This window comes from Gasterosteus aculeatus, chromosome 18 (genome assembly GCF_964276395.1).
Source record: "Gasterosteus aculeatus chromosome 18, fGasAcu3.hap1.1, whole genome shotgun sequence".
Classification (NCBI taxonomy): Eukaryota; Metazoa; Chordata; class Actinopteri; order Perciformes; family Gasterosteidae; genus Gasterosteus; species Gasterosteus aculeatus.
This window is the reverse complement of record NC_135706.1, coordinates 6,927,920-6,945,206: the sequence shown is the minus strand read 5'-3', so window position 1 is coordinate 6,945,206 and position 17,287 is coordinate 6,927,920. Positions and strand designations below refer to the sequence as shown.

General features: G+C 43.4%; 1 protein-coding gene across 2 annotated transcripts; it reads right to left on the bottom strand.

Annotated features, from left to right (window-relative positions):
* Positions 1 to 81: 81 nt before the first annotated feature.
* reps1 (RALBP1 associated Eps domain containing 1) lies at positions 82 to 15,730 on the bottom strand. Of its 2 annotated transcripts, XM_040160225.2 has the most exons (19): positions 14,564 to 15,730; positions 12,946 to 13,069; positions 11,536 to 11,765; positions 10,736 to 10,898; positions 10,011 to 10,135; positions 9,034 to 9,196; positions 8,891 to 8,954; positions 8,399 to 8,553; positions 7,798 to 7,919; positions 7,319 to 7,399; positions 6,170 to 6,257; positions 5,737 to 5,838; positions 5,118 to 5,178; positions 4,694 to 4,892; positions 4,371 to 4,589; positions 3,936 to 4,025; positions 3,319 to 3,476; positions 3,114 to 3,219; positions 82 to 3,031 (listed from the first exon to the last, which is right to left on the bottom strand). In XM_040160225.2, exons 1-19 carry the CDS (start codon positions 14,714 to 14,716, stop codon positions 2,963 to 2,965), a joined length of 2,472 nt encoding a protein of 823 aa, XP_040016159.2. In that variant the 5' UTR covers positions 14,717 to 15,730; the 3' UTR covers positions 82 to 2,962. The 2 variants fall into 2 exon arrangements, with proteins under 2 accessions (XP_040016159.2, XP_040016160.2); XM_040160226.2 differs by lacking the exon at positions 7,319 to 7,399 and having other exon boundaries at positions 14,564 to 15,354.
* Positions 15,731 to 17,287: the final 1,557 nt, after the last annotated feature.

The window sequence follows — 17,287 nt, the reverse complement described above, 5'->3', positions numbered from 1 at the left end:
TGCGATACTTTACTGCTCATAAAAATAAGTGAAAAGCGTCTTTTTAACAAACTATACAAAAGAGACGATGAAGAGAGCAGCTTTTAAAATATTGTGCCATTTTTATTTTTGTGTAAAAATCACACAGCTGCTAGTTGACTCTGCAGAGATACAGTACATCCATGCAGTTAAACATCTAGGATCCCACAGCCAAGAGAGAAGATTAGAGAAATTAAATAGAATATTCTTTCGCTGTTAGTCAGCAATTAATGCAAATGTACATATGGGTTCAAAAGTGTGTATCATTTACAATATACAGCGCAGATGTGGGAGCAAAAGCCCGCCAAAGACTTTGTGATTGCGCCTGCCTGGATTGCCTTTTGGGTTTAAGATCAACGGGGAGGTCTTGTGCTAGCAAACATAGCGGTTTTTAAATGGTAGTTGTTCCATGTCTGGAGACTACACAATACACACACACACACCATCATACTCAACAGCAGAAAAAAAAAAAAGGCAACCCTTGATACAACGAGGAAGGGAGGTCAGTCAGCCGCCATGGAAACCTGAACGCCAGTCGGGAGGTAAGGCTTTAGTAGAAGACTGGTTCTTCAAACACACAGGAAGCTCTGGAGACTAAACGTTGACATAATAATTAACCAAACAAGACTTTTAGGGTATGGCGCACGAAAACTCCAGGTGGTGAATTATCATGTGCTCAGGGGTTTTTAAAACTTCATGCCAACATTGAAAGAAAGCAGGATGCAACGTAAATACATAGGAATAAGTGGGAGGGGGCAAAGGGGTGGTGGGGGTCAAAGTGCAGTTGGGTCATTCAGATCTCCATTTCAGCTGACTGGTCTCGGACTACAATCCTGTTAAACTTCATCTACAACCAGCAGGAGTTGCATCTTTCTTTGAGACACACATGTCCTGATAAGACACTGATCTGAGGTTCCCTCTTTGGGACGGGGGAGAAGGCAAGAATGAAATCACACAGAAACAACATACAGAAAATGGTGTTCTGGAAGATCTAAAGATACAGAGTACACGCTTAGCACAGTTGCTACTATCGTAGCACAAACAAACAGAAGTATAGTTGGTCTGAGCGGATGTATCGCCCGTGCTTGCATAGTGCCGACTGCCCGATTGGGGGGGGAATAGGAATCTTCAACCTTTCTCAACGCTTATTTAACCCAATTAGTTTGGATCTGTGAGTGTGTGTGTGTGTGTGTGTGTGCTGATGGGAAAAGGATTTCTCTTCGATGAGCAGCACAATCCTTCATGGATGCTGGAGTCCAGCACCCGGAGTAACTTCAAACCCTTTAAGTGAACCTCTGTTTAAATGAATGGTTCCGCAGCCAAGTGGAGTAAGAGGTTGTTTAAAAGAAAGCAGAGATGTCGGTGCACTGTTGTGTTTGTAAATGACTCAAGAGAACCCTTGAGGAAAGGTAAAGAGGTTGCTTCTCTTTACTTTTTAAAAACAGAGCCAGCGTAGAGGTGACAGAACAGTGATAGTTCAGTCATTTGGCATAAAAAACAACAACAAACAAAACGTTCAGTCACATCAAACCCCGGACACGTTATACATACTGAGAAGAACAAAAAAGATTTTTTCACCACATAATGTCATTAAAATACACACACACACACACACACACACACACACACACACACACACCTCTCAAGGGGCAGTAACAAGAGTGGGCTGAATTCAAATTCAAAAGTAAAAAAACAAAAACACAAAAAACAAAGCCTTCACCATGATTTGGCCACTTAAGGCTTCACAAAAACGCAAATAAACCTGTTCAGCAGAAGCCCGGTATGTTTAATGTAAAGACCGACTCCACCAAACCCCAGTCAAAAAAAAAGGTACATTTTAAATTCCTTGCTCAGGAGCAGATGTTTATTCCTTACGTAGAATTTATCACGTTTTCTAAACCTCTAAGTGTGTAGTAGCATGTAACAGTGATCGATTGGTTGGCAGATTATTTGACATTAACAAGGCAAATGTTAGTAAATAAATAGAAAATCTTTGATTTAAATCAGAAATGATTTCTACAATTGTTGTCAAGCTTTGAAGGTAGTAGAAAAGAAAGTATACCAATAAATGAGTCGACATTTAAAGGAATAGTTCTACTTTTTGAGGAAAACACGTATGATTTCCCCGTTAAAGTTAATCGATTAAGCAATAAACTCAATGAGGATTTGTTTAAACAAAGACAAACAAGTTGATGAGTGAACTTCAGAGGTGCGGTTTTAGTTTTAAGCTTTGGATAGAGTCCGGTTAGCATTTTCCCCCTGCTGCAGTCTCTATGCTAAGCTAAACTGAGCAAATCGCATGTGAGACCACATACGAGATTGATATGGAACTTCTCATCAAACTCTATGAAAGAAAGCAAAGAAGTGTATTTCATTTAAGTTCAACTGCTTCTTTAAATCTGCCTGATTTTAACAGGAGTTTGGTGCTGCAGTCTTTACCCCAAGAGGGAATAAACACATCGGTGCTTGATTCAAGCCAACAAGTCAACAAACAGGAACACAAATAGACGCGGACACACTCCTGCTTTCCTCTTCAGTAAAGTAATCAGACATCAGCAGTTTGTCTTGAGACAGCGGTCACAGTCGGAGCGTCTTGTCCGACGTTCCAAACCGCCTTTTCAGACCGCTGTCGTCCTCACGTTTACTTCTCTTTAGCCAAAATCCAAAAAAGTGCCAGTGTGTATAGTCTCCTCCCCCAACGCTCCTGTCCCCTCCTCCACCTCGCGGGGAGACGCTGCTCTCGGGTCCTTCTAGGTTCTTCCATGAATCAAGTGTGTGATTGAGCGCAAGAGTTTTAACGGAGCACCTTGCAGCAGGTCGGAGCCTCCAGGCAAAGCCGTGATGGTGGGAGGAGGAAGGAGGGCTGGAGGGGGAGGGAGGGCTGGAGAGGAGTCCTGCCGAGGGCCACAGCGTTGCTTCACTACAGCAGAGTTTTTGCTCCCGGTTAAAGGTGAGAGAACGGTCTGAGCTGCTCCAGCTGGACCTCCAGGGATATTCTCTCTTCAAGCAGGTCCTGGAAAATGACAAACTTAAAATCATTTTTCTTCCACCAGGAGGGAAAAGGGTCAGAAAGAAACTAATTGAATCGTGCGCACCTTCAGCTGTTGCTGCAGTTCACTGTTCAGTCGTGCCAACACAGTGTTCGTCTCCTTGTTTCTTCTGATCGACGCTTGAATGGCCTTTTTGTCCTTTCCTACAGACCTGAAAACACGCACACGTTTCTTTACTAAAATGCACCCAAAGACAAAATTGAACAAGAACCTCCAAATACTTGTCTGTCCAACCAACCAAGTTCTTTACCTGGGGATGGACGGCTGAGTGGCCAGGACCGCAGCTATGACGTTTGATTTCTGCGGACCATGTTGCTCGTCCTCTGGTCGCAGCTCGTCTTCAGATTTCAACCTCCGCCTCACGGGCTTTGGAGGAGGCGCAAGTGGACCAGACCCAGAAGCTTTGACCTGATGGGGTTCAACAAATCCATTAAATGACTGTCAACAATGGCATGCTTAATTTTCAATGACAACTATAATGGTTTCCTGCAAACTTTACTTATTGTGACCTGTGCCACATTAATAAAAAGTAGGTGACAATAGATTGAACTAAATTAACGAATTGATCTCTAATTTTATAATTGTAATATTACAATACACTTTGTATTGTCTGTCTTTTAGGGCAACAGTGGTGGTCCTCTGCTGTGTGATGTTGTCTTCACATACCGTTCAGGGATCAACCCACACCGCAAGTAAACAAACTTGCGTTACCTGCATTTTAATATTTTATTCGGCCACAATAATGTCAGATTACGGCGTTAATTTTGACATCCATAATAAAAATGTTATTATTCACAATAATTACCTAAGACAAGGTAAGACTTCATTGCACTATAAATATTATTCAGATGTATTGTGTTGGCTTACAGAGTTGACAGTAGATGATGCTCTCTCGTCTGCTTGGCCGTCGCTCTTGACTGTTCGTAAAGGACCGGCTCCCTCCGACGACTTCTCCGCCTGACGACAAAAAACAAACAAACATGCTTATCTTAAACAACAACAATCTTTTTTACACGGATCCATTAAACTTACTGTATTATGATCAGAGCTTTATTGTCATTAAGACCGTTTTGAGTCTGTTATAATGGAAAAGAGTGATGGCCATTTGTCTCATTAGAAATAAGGAAGATCTTTGATTCGCGGATAAATGGCAGCACGCTCGCAATTTGATCTGAATAAAACAATGGCAATAGACAATATTGTTTGGTAAATATAAGGTCATGTCAGTTAACAACTGATTACATCATGACTCATTGATGGGGAGGCTCCCTCACAGGACGCTCAGGTAACAAGACAACACACCTGCCCGGGCTCACTGTGCACATCGACCTCCGGCAGGCTGGAAGGCTGTTCGGACGCAGCGAAGGCCTGAAACTGACTGAAGTCCGCGAAGTTGGGCTGCTGGGGAATCAGATGGGGGGAGGTGGTGGTGGTGGCGGCGGCGGCGGCTGTGGTGAGCGCCGCGCCGCCCACTGGTGTGCCTTCGGCCTCCCCACGATGCCCGGTATGTGGTGCTGATGTCTGGATTGAGGAGAGTACGGTGAAGGCCGTCGCATTGTCAAGTCAACGCTTGAAGAGAGGGTGAGTTTTATGGCGGCGTTCTTTGACCTTTCTGCCCGTCTTACCTGTGTGGGCAGCGGCCTGGGAGGGACGGCGGGCGGGTAGGCTATCGTGGAGGATTGTGGTTGTCCTGCAACAGCTGTTGCAGCAAAGGTGCGGTTCATGTCCAGAGACGAGGAGCGAGAGTGCGAGGGGTGGGGGCGCGGTGGCGGTGGAGGCGGGGCAACCACCTTCAGAGCCTCTGGAGACGTGCCCGACTGAGACCTGGAGATGAACATTTGTGTTTCTGGAGTTAAGAGGATTTACATTTGTACTTTATTTCCAATATTGTTTATCAGAGCAAGTGGCCCGATGCCCTAAAAAATAGATAAATGTTAGACAGATTCAAAAAGTAAAGACATGTCCACAATGATGTCCCACAAAAGTAAGAATAACAAAGCTCGTAAATAAAGAACATAAGCAAAGTGAAATGGCGTGCCAGCCACTGACCTTTGTCTTGTAGTGGGCTCCTGGTCAGAGGTGAAGGAGTCTGAACTGCTGTAACCATCACCTTCATCGCAGAGACACACAAGAAAAATCCCAGATCAACCTCGTGGTTATTATTATTATTATGTATTTACAGAATATACAACAGATGTTAGGGCGTGTTAGTTCGAATTAGATTAGATTCAACTTTATTGTCATTGCACAGAGTACTGAGGCAACGAAATGCAGTATCCCACAGGGAGACGAAAATGTTGCAGTAACAAGGAGTCAATGAACTAAAAAAAATGTTCTTATTGATTATAAAATAAAATCCCACTTTACAAGTACTTCTGCATTTCTTCACAAAGTTATCCGAAGCCTTTTGGGAGTTATTAGACATTGCTTCAGAATATGTCACTTGAGTCAGCATCACAGGTGGATAATAACTCCAGAAAATCCAAAAAACAAAAACTCAGAATGTGGGTGGCATCAGAACGAAGCGAGCTGATCAAACCTCTGTAGCTCATCATCATCATTGCTTAAAGTTACATTACCTGCCGAGCGGCCTGTGATTGAGCTGCATTATGGTTAATGTAGGCGCCACATAGCCCTTCCGAGGAGTTCTTGCAAACCCTCTACTCACCTACGGGGTTGGCAGCTACGAACTTCATGGAGGCGGGGATATTTGTTTCTTCGGACAGTTCCGGAGGTTTAGTCAGCAGAGGACTGGTCGGGTGGTTGTGGTCTAAAGGATTGAGCAGTAACAGGGCAACAAGTGCTGAGTGAATTGTTCATTGGTGTAGAATAACTAAAACAGACGTTTAATGTCGTTAGTTTCCCGTTACCCAGAAAACCTTATCGACCAAATCCTATGCAAGCCATTCAAATAGTTGGATTATTTCAACTCTAACATGCTGGTATGACTTCTGATGGCATATTAGCTCTAACTCACAGTCACGAGTCCCTCTCAACACTTGTGCTTGTGCTACAACAAGCCGGCTGCTGCACTCACATAATAGAAAATTGCTAATAATGATTTGAGGGAATTGTAATGATGCGGTGGATGGTTGTCTTACCACTGCCAGTCCTCTTCAGCTCCATCTCCTGCATGTGGATCTTACTGGGTGTCATCCGGATGGGGACCGGGTGGACGATAGCCGTGTCCTAAAGGAAAGATATGTAGGTTCAGGAGTTGAGGAAAGAAGATTCAGAGTTTCTCTGGAGATGTTTGTGGTCCACAGCACTATTATCCCTCACTTTCTATTAACTAACTTGGTTTGACACACAGCAGACTATGAAATGACACAAAGCAAAAACGTAACCTCATAATTGATTCAATCACATGATATCCAACTGCCCATGTGTCTACATTAGGACATTCAACCTTTTCTGAATAGTATAATTGGAACATCATTGAGGTTCAAGAGTTACTGTCTAACTAAATAGCTTTAACACCGTGCAAGTACCGACTGTGCAGGTTTACATGTTACAGGTTCTGCATAGGGATATTTTTGCTGGGACGACCCACGACGATTTAAAGAAAGATGCACACTGAGGCCAATTGTGGTTGTCAATCCTACACTTTTCCCCAGATTATTATCTACTGTATAGAGCAACTTTATGCTGTAAGAAAGAAATTCTGCCTCAGGAGAAAACAAAAAGGACATGGACACTGCAAGTCTAAAATACAAAGCATCAATTTGAGTACTTAGAATATTTGACAATATATAGCAAGAGTTATTTGTCACATTACGCAAACGTGGATGTCACTGAAGAAAGAAAAGGTGATGTCCAACAGAGGCTAAGCCACCCAAAGTCCCCACACACACCGGCCAGATTGCACTTTGAAAGAATGTCATGCACCGAGAAAGAGAAAGCTAAATGGCTAGAATGTTATAAATAAATGTGGATCTATAATATTTCAATTGTATATTAAGGATAAGACTTAAATAGTTTAATCACTTGCTTCTGATACTCGTTCGCTTATTACACACACACGCTATCCAGAGGCTGAACCCGGATTTCTTGATCTTACAAATTGTACATTTTTTGCTTTTAATCTCATTGTTTGACGCTTTATCGATATCGTCTTTGTTACAATCATGCCAATGAAGCATAGTGAATTGAAGTGAAAGGGCAGGAAGAGAGAGCGCTTGTGGAGATCCAGAGAGGGTTAATGTCTGTGCATTAATGGCGAAACCATGCATACTAAGTGATTGACTTACAGGGTCAGCTGGTGCAATGTTAGAGTCAAATTGGGTCAGAGTTTGTGAGCTGGAGGAGCGCTCGCTAAACGTCTCCCACTGCTGCAGGAGACAGACAGACAGTGAGAAAAAACACGTCAGTCAGCCAGTGCAGTGACATCACACATTTACATTATCAGCCTGAGCCGCTGGGGTCACGTGGCAACATCAGCCAGACGACGAGGCGATGAAACGCTGCCGGCAGGCATGGAAACAACAACAGACGCTCATACGGAACCGCAGGTTAACGCCACAGTCCAGGAAGTGAGAGAAAAGGTGCTGAATTATCAGTAATTGAATTTGATGATAAAGAGGATGATGAGGCAGTAAAATCAAGATGGAAAAAAAGCCCCCTATTAAACCAGCCCAATTAATCATGATGAATCAAATGCAAACACAGCAAAAGCAAACAGAGCGATCATGTGTGAGGATACAACGAGGAAACTGTGTGTGTTGGGAACCTCGTTGCTCTGGTTCATCTCTGGCCAGGCCTGGTTGAGTGAAGGCATAGATGGGGACTTGCTGGGCGTGACCTCCACCGGGGAGCCCGAGTATCCAACGTCAGCAGTCTGCTCCGAGCCCTCTGAATTTACCCATAATACACAAAAGGTTAGTAGATAAATAAAACACTAAAACTCTAAATATAAACAGATTTGACTGGAAATTACTTTATTCTGCTTCGGGGACAATCAAAAATCCTCTGTATTTACATGCAAAGAGCATACAATTATTTACATATTCTTTCAACGGGCCACTAATTCAATGTGAATCTGGAAAATCTAGATGAACACTAGCTAGAGGGTTCTGTGCAGGCCTGGACACGGCATACGTTTGACAATATGGCAAACATGGCGAAAAACATTTACATGGAACTTGACACCCAGAAAAGAGATACATAACTGTGCTCCCTGAAAGGAAAGAACAGCCCAAGTCAGTCTACTGTGATTTAGGTGGAGCACAGTGCAGTACCGTAAACCTTAGGATGGGGAATTAGCGAAGGGATCCAAATAGAAACATGGAGAGACGGGGTGTGTGAGGGAGCGAGAGAGAGAGACCGTGCACCTGCTGAGTCATCCAGGTCAATCAGCTTTGGCATCAGGCTCTCTGGCAGCTTCTCGGGGAGGTCGTAGCCATTCTTCCTGGCTACAACCAGGTGGAAGGCAGCGCAGAACTCGTCTAGAGTCAGTGCTCCGTCTTTATCAAAGTCTGACAGCTCCCTTCAACACAAACACACACATATACATTAAACGGTAGTCTGGCTACAGAAGAGCTTTTCTCCAAACAGATTAGTTTAAGGCATTTTTGATTTAATGGATTATTTAAGTAATCGTACAGAGACAAAATGTAGCTTTCTACAGATTCTTCTTTATCAGAATAATGAAATTTTTTTCTTCTTCCTATTATATTATTCAACACACTACACTTCATACTGTATATTAAATAGTGTTAGTTGTCCAGTACGAGCAGCACTGAGGGTTTAGACATCTGCATGGAACCACAAATACCCTCAGCATAGACAAACACAGCAGAGATGGCAGAACAGTGAAGACTCACCAAATATGTGACAACTCTAAAATTGGTAGTTTGGATTTGGTGAAGAATTCTTTTGCGGCGGAACCTAAAAACACCACGACACAGACGGTTAAAACAATCCACTCCTCTCGTTTTATACGCGTGTGTTTGTGCATCTTTCCTACCAGGTATGAAGCCGCTGAGGTCTGGCTGAATGGTTTTGAACTGGTTAATGTAATACTGCCTCTGCTCGTCTGTGATCTTCCACGGATCATCGTAGCCGCTGGACTGCCGCTGGATCTCGTTGGTCATCGAGGCCGAGGCCACCGTTCGTATCGTTGTGCTTTCCTACGGGAGACCAGGCGGGACGTTTACATTTAAGAGAGTCACGGCAGCTACGGAGACACGTGGCAGGCCAGGTGGCTTGTCCTTGTCCACAGTGGCGGCTAGTGAGGAGGATTGGTAAGACGCAGCGCTGCTCGGCTCATTTTCTGTAAGCTGCGTGTGGCATTAAAGGACGCCCAGTGAGTCTGCTACTCGCCTACCGTAGCAACTGGCAATAAACCTTTGTCAGATTTGTATTCTGATTAAGCACAATTAAATAGTGGAGTCCAATAAGACCTGTATGTAACCACAGGCAGTTTTTCCAGTGGCCCGCTGTGCTGTAATCCACTTTCTGATCAAAGGTTTTGACTGTGTAAACTCAGATTCTCATTAATGTAGCAGGAATGTGGAATGGCAAAGGGAGCTTGGGACAGAGAGGCCCGTTATCATCCCAGCCATTAATGCCAAGTTGAAAAATGTAATTACATGATCTAAGAAACAGCATGGCCCTAATATAAAACAGTTTGGCTTGTTCGAGGCACCAAATTGCAAACATCCCATATTTTCCATCTGATTAAAAGCGGTTGACCATGTTTGCCCTCCTGATGAACGTAGCCTGAAACAACATTGAGTCATTCTCAGAATATACAGACGACTTGAGGCATTAGCTCATGCCATGACAATATGTAAGCTTATTTTTCCCAGTTAGATTATTCCCAAACAGGGAATCACTGAGGGACTTGCTTGTCAATGGAATAATGGAAAACTAAATTGCTTTAGGGGCATTTATGTCTGACCAGCCCAAGGACTGAGGGACAGACACGTAACTCTGCCCTACCTGGACTGACGAGGGATGCATTCCTGGGATGGATGGCGGGGTGTCTGCTGTAAAACTGACCCAACTTTCCTGACCTGGAGGCGGGGGCGAGTGGGACGGCCACATTCCCTCACCGGGCGCTGGGCCTGGAAGGACAAAGAGAGGAAAGCATACATTTACATCTCATGACAGACCAATAAATATACACGGAACGTTATTAAGAAAAGATGAGGAACGCAACCATTGACAAATCGATAAATCATTTCAGCTCTTGGGAGGATTATTGTCAAACCTTCATTCTTTATGAGATCACCATCACATTTAGTAAGTATGAAAGTTTGGCACAGGTTGTTCCTATAATGACTAACTGACACACTCTGCAAACATCATTTATGAACACGCTGAAAACACCAGGAAGTAACACAAGTACAACCAGTGTGTTTTCAACACGTAAGAAAATATCAAACTCTCAAATAATATATATATTTATCATCATTATTCACCTTGTGGCATCTGATTGTTTTTCATTTAGAATGGGCAACAAACTATTATTTTCAGAAAAAGATCAGTTTTCAGTCAAAAGGTTACAACTTAAAATGTCATAATTTGCCTGACCAACAGTCCAACGCCCAAGAGCTATTTAGTTTAACATGACATTAATAGATTGTGAGACACTGACAATAATGTAAGCAATGAATTCGCTTCTAAATCATCATCACCAACTTTCCCTCAGCAGCAGATGTTACCTGCTTGTGGTTCCCTGAAGTGCGTCCACACGGCTCCGGCTGGAGCCACCACCACCTGTCTGTCTGTGGCTCCTCCGCTGGGCTGCCGCTGGTGCTTCCTCCACGAGGGAGGGGAGGTGGGAGGAGACTGGTGAGGGGAGACCACGGGGGACGTCGGTTCGGGCTGGTAACACACGTAGATACAGTCAACCGTAGAAAACGACCCATGTAGTTAAAAGACGCCGTTCTGTAAAAACACTGAACAGCTGCAGATGGAATGAGAATAAAAACACCTCCAGACAAAGTCTTCTAAAAATCGGAATGTGACACACAAGGAGGAAACAGAAGCTCTGCATGCAGAAGTGCAGCTATAACCGTCATATTGTGGTTTCACATGTTTATCAGTATTAACTTTCAGATCCCATCTCACAATAACACGTCCCGAACATGCGACATCCGAGCTAATAAATGCTGCTTCAGGGCGTTTATCTTCTGTTTATCACAGATATTTGGGTGTTTCTCAAATCGATGCAAGAGTTCTACGGATTAGAAAAACTTTTGAGCGTAATTTGAATTTCTCAAACGCGTACAGGAAACAGTACAGGAAACAACAGTTGTCCAGTTGCATATCTCTAATAACTGCTGAGTTCCTCTGTAAGAGGGGGGTTTATAATTTTCTCCAAAATATAGATAAGACAAGGCCATTTTCTAATACCGGAAAACAAATGCAAGTTCACATCATAACTTCAACCCTAAGCCTGACCGAATACCTTCATGCATATACAAGACATGAATAAGCAAGGATACAATAAATGACCAACCTGCGGGTCTATGCTGGGCGCAAGGGGCTGGATGACCTCGTGGGCAGGAAGTGAAGTGGATGATGGGGGTCCTTTCTTGCTCTGGAAACCCCTGCCCGGTGGGCGGGGCATCGCGGCAGCGGCAGAGGCCGGGTACAGCCCCTGAGCGTCCGAGTCCTGGTACAGAGCCGCGTGCCTCGCCTCTGCCTCGTTCTTCCCCACCACGAACCTGGGCAGCGGCAGGTCTTTGACTGGCGGGACAGAAATCCAGTCACAGGATCAGAGGAAGGAGTGGCTTCAGACCGATTACGGGACGACGCCGTCAGTTTGGTGGACTTTTGCTGAATTCTTTAGTGGCGCCACTTTCCTTCACCTGTCTCACGTGCTTTTACTTCAGTGATTGAGTAGGGACATTACCCAGAATGCCTAGAAAAGAAGCGTTTACTTCTTGCAGAAGGCTGTGGCTTACATCTGTTTTTAAAGAGTGCAACAGTATAAGAACAACAGATGGGGGGGAAAAGAGGAAACAGAGCCACTGCTTCTCCACAATAAAACACAGACCGGGTTGTGGTCTATTGATGCTACGGTCGCTGCAGTAAACGGACTTGCTGCTAGGCTACTTCCAGCTCAACATCTACCCTGCGCGGCTCCAAAGAGGACCCCCACTGTGTCCCTAAAAGACAGCGGTTTGGAAAATGTCCTGGCTAAATGCCGGGAGATTGTTGGCACATGATTTAAATTCCCTGTATTTACTTCTGAGACATCTTTAAGAGTCCAAAAACATCCTCAAATCCAATGACATCAGGTTGTACATTCTGGCCATTTAGCTTTGAGGAAGTGAGCACCCTGTGTTTCCTTATATTCATTCAAATTAAGAAATAATTTAAGCAACTTTATGTGGCAATATTTCCGGTCAAACAAGTGACTTTACTCGACAGGTGACTATGACGTCGACCCTTTGGTATTCATTTTTAGAGCAGTTACGCCAAAGACAAACCAAAATATTTTTGAAGTTAAACCCTCGATGGCATCGGCTACAGACTCTAATTAGTAAGAAAATAAAAAAGAAAGCTCTTATGGTCAAGCAGCTGATAACACAAATATGGCTACTACCAACTTCCATGCAGAATTGACTGTTTCAAAGCATTAATTTTAATTTCAACAAACAAACTGTTTTTTTTTAATTGTTACATATTATTACGTCCATCATTTAAAGTTAATTACCACGGGCTACATTGCCTAAGACTTATACTGTGCGTCCTGTCCCACGACCTCCGCAACATCATTAAGCTAGAATTTATGAAACTAGATTTTGACTGCATTGTGATTCCAGCGTGCCTGCAATGTTTTATTTGATGGTACTTGGTGGACATCTGCTCTGGCTTGTGAGAGCAGGTCTTGAAGGAAGGTTGGATTCATTGGCGGACTCACCCGAGTTGAGGCTTTCCACCCTCAGGGGCAGACCGGACTGTGCAATGGCAATAAGCTTCAGAGCGATGTAGAACTGACTCCGCCCGAAGTGACCCAGCCGAGTGGCTCCACAAAGCTCTGTGATCTAAACAAACACACACAAAAGGAAATGGGGAGGAACGCTTAACAACGAGGAAGAGTTGTATGGGTAAATTAAAAAATAATCATTCAGTTTGCCTTAACAAGATGTTACATTTTTTCTTCTTCTCAGTGGTCAGAAGCCACACGATCACTAGTTGATGTATTGAAGTTCTTTAAAAACGTACTGGGTTGATGGGGCGTAGTTTCTGCTCCAAGTAACAAAGAACCAACACAAGCACCAGGCTCACATCTCATTATCACGTATCATGCTAGCAGGCTTTGCTCCGGTACACTGACCATTCAGACAGACCCCACAAAAAGTGTGAGAGTATAACATAGGAGATCATGTGATGTGTGTGTGAGGGGGGGGGGGGTCACATGATATGTGGGCACCAGGAATCTGTGCATGATAACACAAAGGGAGTTAAAACATTAAGGTGAGTCCTTCAGTGCCGAGCGGCACAACATCAACGCCCGCCACAGCTGACTGATCCCCTTCATGCTGACAAAGGGATTTATTCTCAGCGCGTCTGGATACAAAAGCACCAGTCACTTTTCTCCGCCTGTTACAGCGTGACACTGTAGCTGTGTGTGTGTGTGTCTGATTGGCCCCTACAGTGCACATTTGGAAAGTGGATGATTACAACACTGCCCAATTCTTCCAGCACACAGCTCCCCTTGTTGACCTTGAAAAGGGATTCTGACTCGATCTACAAATATTGGCTCCACTGCAAAACCTGAAGTTACAGACACACAAACAAAAAAAAAAAAAATGGACAATGGACAAACACAATAGAGTTGCTGGATTTGAGACGGCTGCTCATAACTTAACAGACGAAGCAGTAGCCCTGTGGAACGGCATAAAGGTTGATGCGACTGACATGAATTGACTATGACATGCAGCAAAAACATCAGTGGATAGGCAGTTTTGAAGGACACCCCCTTTCAAAATAAAGGTATTTTGTTTGGGGGAGTTTGGGGTATTTTAAGTAATAGCCATTATACATCCTATTGACATGTAGACACTGACATGTGGGGGTCTGTTTTTCCGTCATGTCGGCCCAAGTGAGACATTTCAATAAGAGTGAGAAGACGGGGAGGAGTGGGCAGCAATCCGAGGACACCGTTATGTCCACTCGGCGCAACACATGCCCATAGAAAAGATACTCGGGAGAGCGGACACGAATAAGATGTCCGTTCGAGACCGACTGTCCAGCTGGAGGAAACGATGCGACTCGGCAGCCCACTTTCTCGGGGCTACAGGCTAACATTAGCCAGAAGAAGGAGAAGAAGGTGTGTCTCTGCGCAGTCTTGCTAGCCGCCGCGGACAAACCGTAGCTTAACCGGAAGACGGGTCATCTCTGACCGTCCGAGCAAGTGTGTAAAAAAAATAATTAGAAAGAAGAAGAAGAAACGAGGTTAACGGCTCCACGTACCCCCCTGGTCTGGTGATGACACTTAAATAAATAAAAACTGGCACTCGCCAACGCTAGCTTACCTGCAGGACAACTTCGCTGGGTAGCTGGGCCGCCCGGAAAAGGTCAAGAACTCTCCCGTTGGAAGCCACTTTTTTGGTGTTGTCCGTGTCGCAGTAGATGAACAGGTCCGAGTAATATTTCTGCTCGACGTCAGTAAGCGTTAGACTTTCCATCGTGGTGCCAATTGTCCCCCTGAAATACAGACTACTGTGCCCGATGATTAGCCCCTTAGCCAATGGCTAGGGCAGGATCCACAAATGGGCGAGACTTGGGAGATCCCAACTTAGCTAGCGTCACTGCACGAGCTAGGATAGCGGCAATAATGTTCTCAACGCGCCGCGTCGACTCGTTGTCGCCTGGTCCTACTCTCTGTAACAAACGCTCCAAGGATATATATCGATAAAGGCCGCCGGTCAACGCTCAGATATTCAAACAAGGAACGTTTTCATACAGTTAATTACTTCGTTAACTTGTTGGGCCAGCCGAGCCAAATAGCCAACAGCTGGCTAGTAGTGCGGCGAGCTAACGGCTAACGTGAATCAAAATCAGTGGCACTAACGTCAAGCTAACTAGCGAGTCGCAAAGTGCGTCCACTCCAGTCAGCCGGGACTTCTACCGCGTGTATCTCACGTTGTAGAAGTTCTTCACCCTTCAATCCGATGTGCGACGGCTCGTCCGCGTCTCGCTGGAAACAGATTCCTCAGCGGGGCCGTTAGAAGTAAAGTTTCATGGTCTTTGGGGTCCTTCCTGTAGTGATCTTAGCCGCCATTCCTACCACCGGTGTCAAGCCTGCTTAAGCAACACACTTCCGGTAGGGGTTTTCAAATTAAAACACCGGTCTACGCTCATTAAACGTAGAAGACATTTAATCCCTACTTTCCCAGGTATGAACATGTATTTATATTGTGTCATTAGTACATTGTTTAAAATAAACAATCAATTTCAACAAACAACATAGAATGATTTAATGTATAACCGTTCGCTGCTGAAGTGTACTCGTCATCCAGCTGATCAAGCTAGCGTTAGCTCGCTAGTAACAATACAATAACAATAAAGCAGTTAGCAAGACTAAGACACGTTTTTATTTACTCGCCTCTTTGGACCATTCATTTTTCAATATGTTATATTTTATTTTGTGCTTTGTCCCATATCGGTTATTGTTGACAAATATATTTGTGTGTGTTTAATGCTGTCATATACGGTAGTCTAGTGCACTTGCGCACATACTGTGGGTTAGACGGTAGTTGATGTTATGCCTGTAAAGGGAGACACTGTGATCCATTAAACCGGCTAACTAAGAAGCCTCTAATGCATTTATTTACAAATGCCATTTTAAATTCATCTCATAGCACTTGGTTGTTTTTTAGCTGTACTTAGATGGGGTGTATACATTTACTTAACTTGCACTACAATGATGGTAATAATTTAATGAATAAGCTTATAGTGAACATGGGGGTGTATTTGTGAGGGAGACTTTGTGAGTGTAGTATAGAGAACAAGTTCTGACGTTAAAACAAATCCTGTTACATTTTCTGATTTGTATTTTTTTTTCTTTTTTTAACGATTATGTTCAAGGAGCAACCTGTACTAACTTTCTGAAGTATTTTGCAATGTGAATTTGCAGTTCTGTTTCAGAATAAAGGGTTGGAAATTAAAGCTTTTTAATGCTGTTTTTTTTTCCCGATTCATCGATTAATCGAAGAAATAATTACCCAAATAATTGATTATTAAAATAGTCGTTAGTTGCAGCCCTAGCGGTAGTGCCCACGGGTGCCAGGAAATATGACCCACACGTTAGAGCAAACCGAGCAGCAGCATTAACTGTTGATACAATGCAGATGGATCCATGTTCCATTTTGTCAAGATACAAATTCTTATACCACCATCTGAATGTTGCAGCAGAAATTTATACTAAACTAAACAGAGCAGCTAACATTATTCCATCCATCAATCAACTTTCCTTCTCCCGGGGCGGGTTCACAACATGCTCAGCAGGCTCAGCCAGGTATACCAGCCCTTCAAGGGGCCAGACGAGGCCCTTGTACCCTCTAATTGTGAATACCCATTCTTAAGAATGACTGAACATCACTACATCTGAATGAATTACAGTAAGGATTTGTGCTATGGGATAGCTAGCTGGGATTGCTAATCTATTCATTTCCTCACTTAGATCATCTGCAAGTCATAATATTTTAATATCTTTGTTTATGATATACATGGAAATTGTGCATTAAAAACAAATATATAAAACATGTAGATACATATATATATATATATATACAAATGTGTTAAATTCAATGAGGTGTACAAATGTATTTTAACGAGGAGCTAATAAAAAACATTATGTTTACATTTAATTAGGGTTTGGATGAGAATAAAGGGAAATTAGGTTGCAGATACATTTGCCGAAAGGTGATCAAACAAAAAGCTATTGATATTTACAATATTTTAGAAATTAGTTTTAGAATGTCAGAAGAAAACTCTGCTATCGCCGCAAGAAATTTTAAGTACTTACATGAGCCTGAGAGATGAGTGACAGAGGTGAATGCGGAAAGGATGTTAGTTTTCGTAGTGTAAAATCAGGACATACAGCAATTAAATATGTTGTTTAAATAACCAAACTAACCTTTTTTACGGAGTTAGGATTTTATTTGGTCATAATGCCATGATGTTGAAAAGCCCAGTACAGTCGTTTGTGACATGCAGTTTAAAGTTTGGTTTGTAGTCCACAATTAATCCAAAGG